The 3,476-nt window shown below is 50.7% G+C and overlaps 1 protein-coding gene across 1 annotated transcript in view; it reads left to right on the top strand.

Moving 5' to 3' along the window:
- The window catches only part of MYOM3 (myomesin 3), a 58,666-nt gene that overhangs the window by 41,787 nt on the left and 13,403 nt on the right, over positions 1 to 3,476 (top strand). Inside the window, exon 24 of the mRNA XM_045298934.1 lies at positions 334 to 470. Within this exon, the coding sequence (XP_045154869.1) occupies positions 334 to 470 (137 nt within the window). The remainder of the gene's footprint in view (positions 1 to 333; positions 471 to 3,476) is intronic.

A 3,476-nucleotide genomic window follows, 5' to 3' on the forward strand; every position in this document is an offset into this window, starting at 1 on the left:
CACCCCCCGCCCCGGGGGATGAAAAACAGAAATGTGGGTGAAGGGAGACAGCGGACTGTAAAATATGAAAATTAAAATAATTTTTAAGGGTTCACCAGGAATGGGGGGTGGGGAAGAGGAGCTAATACCAAGGGTTCAAGTAGAAAGAAAATGTTTTGGAACTGACGATGGCAATATTTGTACAAATGTGCTGGATACAATTGATTGTTTTAAGAGGTGTAAGAGCTCCCAGTAAAATGCTTTGTTAAAATTAAAACAAAAAGAACGCTTGCCTGCTGGAAATGGGAGGTCAGGAGTCAGCCGGTAGAATGCCCTTCCCTGACGTGCCCGCAGTGATCAAGCTGGTCTCCGGCTGGAACGTGGAGGTGCTAGAGCGCGGAGAGGTGCGCCTGTGGCTGGAAGTGGAGAAGCTGTCGCCGGCCGCCGAGCTGCACCTCATCTTCAATGAGAAGGAGATCTTCAGCTCCCCGGTAACTGCACGCTCCCAGCGGAGGTTTCGGGGTCCGGGGCTGGCCTCTCGGGCAGTGGGGCTCCACGGCCCGTACCTTACCCTGGCCGGCCCTGCAGGCGCGGCTAAGGGGCGCAGGTTGCCACGGGGACCGTGTGGGGACTCATTAGATGCCACCCTGCGAAGGACACTCCAACAATTTCCCACGCGTCCCTCCAGCTTCTGATTGTCCAGTCCAAAACTCTTTATTAGGACTAGTACTTATTACGGTGGAAATATACCCACCGAAACGCTCGCCAGCCCACATTTACAATTCAGTGGCCTGCACTACAATGTCCGTGTCATAAATGCAGGTGGTAAAGTGTGCATCAGAAAGCGTGTGCTGGCCTGGCAGTTGGGGGAAAGAGCTAGGGTCTAGAAACAGGGGTCCTCAAACATTTTAAACAGGGGGCCAGTTCACTGTCCCCTCAGACCATTGGAGGGCCAGACTATTGTTAAAAAAAAAAACTATGAACAAATTCCTATGCTCACTGCACATATCTTATTTTGAAGTAAAATAACAAACGGGGCAAAAACACCTGACGGGCCAGATAAATGTCCTTGGTGGGCTGCATGTGGCCCGCGGGCTGTAGTTTGAGGACCCCTGAAGTCAGAAGGTTAATACCCAGCCCCTGTCCATCATGTGAACACAGAAAGGGTTCTTCATCTCTCTGTGCCTCGGTTTCTGCGTCTGTATAGTGGGATCGCCGTCCCTGGATCGATGGGAACAAATGAGAAAATGCATGTGAAAGGTCTGTGCAAATAGTAAGCATGATCTTAGCGCGACACAGTTTGCGTGACAGAGGATGAACTCTAGTCACAGAGCTGGGACAGTTGGTGGTGGCTACACACAGTAACGTGGCTCCTTCCAATCATCCCTAAAATAAACCGAGCGGGAGTATGGACCTCACTGTGGAAACTAACACGTTTCAAACTGCTAGAAGGACAGACAGGAACAGCGCGCTGAAGGAGGAGTTCTGAAGCAGACAAAGAAGGTCGGTACCATCGACCACACCAAGCATCTTCAAGCTGGTTGATGCCAAAGACATTAGCATTTTTGGAAAGTCCCCAGGCATTCCAAGAAACAGCCAGTTTGAGGACCACTGCCCCGGAGAGTGAAACGAATGTTAAAGTGAGGAATTGACTGGAAAAAGACAAAGAACAGGAAGACAGAATGCTGCCCGTTTTGGAACTCCTACCAATGGATCCCACCACGCGTCTGTCAGCGTGTCGTCCTGTGGGACTCTGTGTGTTGCCGTGGTGCTGGAAGCTATGTCACTGCTATTTCAAATACCAGCAGCGCCCCCCCCCCCCAAAGGAATGGGTTTCCGCGGGGCTTCCAGACCAAGCACAGATGCGGAAGAAAGACTAGGCTGTCCACTTGGGAGGAATTAGCCACTGAAACCCTTTGCGTGGCATCAGAGCGCTGTCGGGTACTGAAAAGCTGGGGGACAGATGGGGATGGAGCCTGTCAGAAGCCGTGGGAGGCGCAGCCCCTGCAGGAGCACAGCCTTCCTTCTGGACCTTCATGTGCTGCTGGGGCAGCACTCGCAGTGAGAAGGGACTGCAAGCATCCACGAGCCGTCAGAACCGAGAAGGCACAAAGTTCGGTCTTCTGTGTGTTGGTGAGCTGAAACGGACAGTAACCTATTACGAGGAAGGTGCGCAGACCTAGAGTTAGAAACCCGAAAAGGAAGGACGGACTCAGCCTCTCTGAAACGGAAAGAACTCAAGAAAAATACTCAGATGAAAAAACTAAACTAGTCAAAGACTCGAGAGGCAAAATATTGAAGGATGCAGGAAACATCAAAAGAAGGTGGAAAGAATGCACCGCGACACTGTCCCCACCAGCACTGGTTGTCAACGGGCCACCGTGGCAGCCTATGAGCAAGAACCAATGGTGCTGAAGGAAGACTTCCAAGCTGCCCTGAAACCACGAGCCAAAAGCAAGCCTCCAGGGATTGCTAGGATACCGATGGGAATGTTGCAGCAAGCTGAGGAAGCCCTGGCAGCAGGGCCGCCCTCATCGGTGGTACCGTGGAGGGGCAGCAAGGAAGAAGGGCCTCCACAGGGTGAATTGACACCAGAGCTGCGAGGGTGGGCTCACACCCAAGGACCATTGTGAGGACGGTGCAGGACCGGGCAGCACTTTATTGTGCTGTGCACGGGGTCACTGTGGGCCAGAGCTGATTGGATGGCATCTGACAACAGCAACAACAGCAATAAACTGAGAAGAAAAACAAGCAGCAATAGGAAAAACCTGGTAAAAGGAGATGAAGAACCAGCGTACAGAATGGGAACGCCGCCTGACTTTGCTCGGTACCGGGAGTGCACACGAAAAGTCTGTCACTATCTGGTGCTGACACAAGAGTGTTCACACTCAGGAGAGTGTTCCGATTGGTACAGCCATTTTGGAAAACTCTCACACCATGGCAAGAAAGGCCCAAACTCGCCTGCCGTCTTCAGCAATTCCACATCAGCTCTATGCCCTAAAAGAACATCTAAAGATCTGTCCCAGGTGTCCCTGCAGCTATATTTGTAATAGCAAGAAAAGAAAAGGCATCCTGTAAATATCCATCTTAGGGAATTGGTGAAACAAATACATAGTTGTAAAATGGACTTATTATTCTGTCATGAAAACTGGATGGGTTGCATTTCGACATTTGAACATGGGAAGATGCAAAAGCATCATGTTTGAAAGAAAAAAGCAAGTTAAAAAATAAATCGTATGACCCTATTTACAGCAATCGTAAAAAATGTAGGAAGGCATGCATATCTTGTTTATGGATCCCGTGTTTGTCCTAAGAATATAAAAACATGAGTCAGGTGCTCACCAAAAGGGGATGCCCCTTGGGGAGGAGACAAGGCAACCATAGTGGAGAGAAGAGGAAATTGAGGACTTCCACTGGATCTACCAACTTCTCCCCCTCCACCCTCCACGTCCCCTCCTCTCCCTTCCTCTCCCCCACTCCTTCCCTTCCTCCCGCCC

The sequence above is a fragment of the Echinops telfairi genome, unplaced genomic scaffold, assembly GCF_000313985.2.
Source record: "Echinops telfairi isolate 266 unplaced genomic scaffold, ASM31398v2 ScPeMD7_7457;HRSCAF=8495, whole genome shotgun sequence".
NCBI lineage: Eukaryota > Metazoa > Chordata > Mammalia > Afrosoricida > Tenrecidae > Echinops > Echinops telfairi.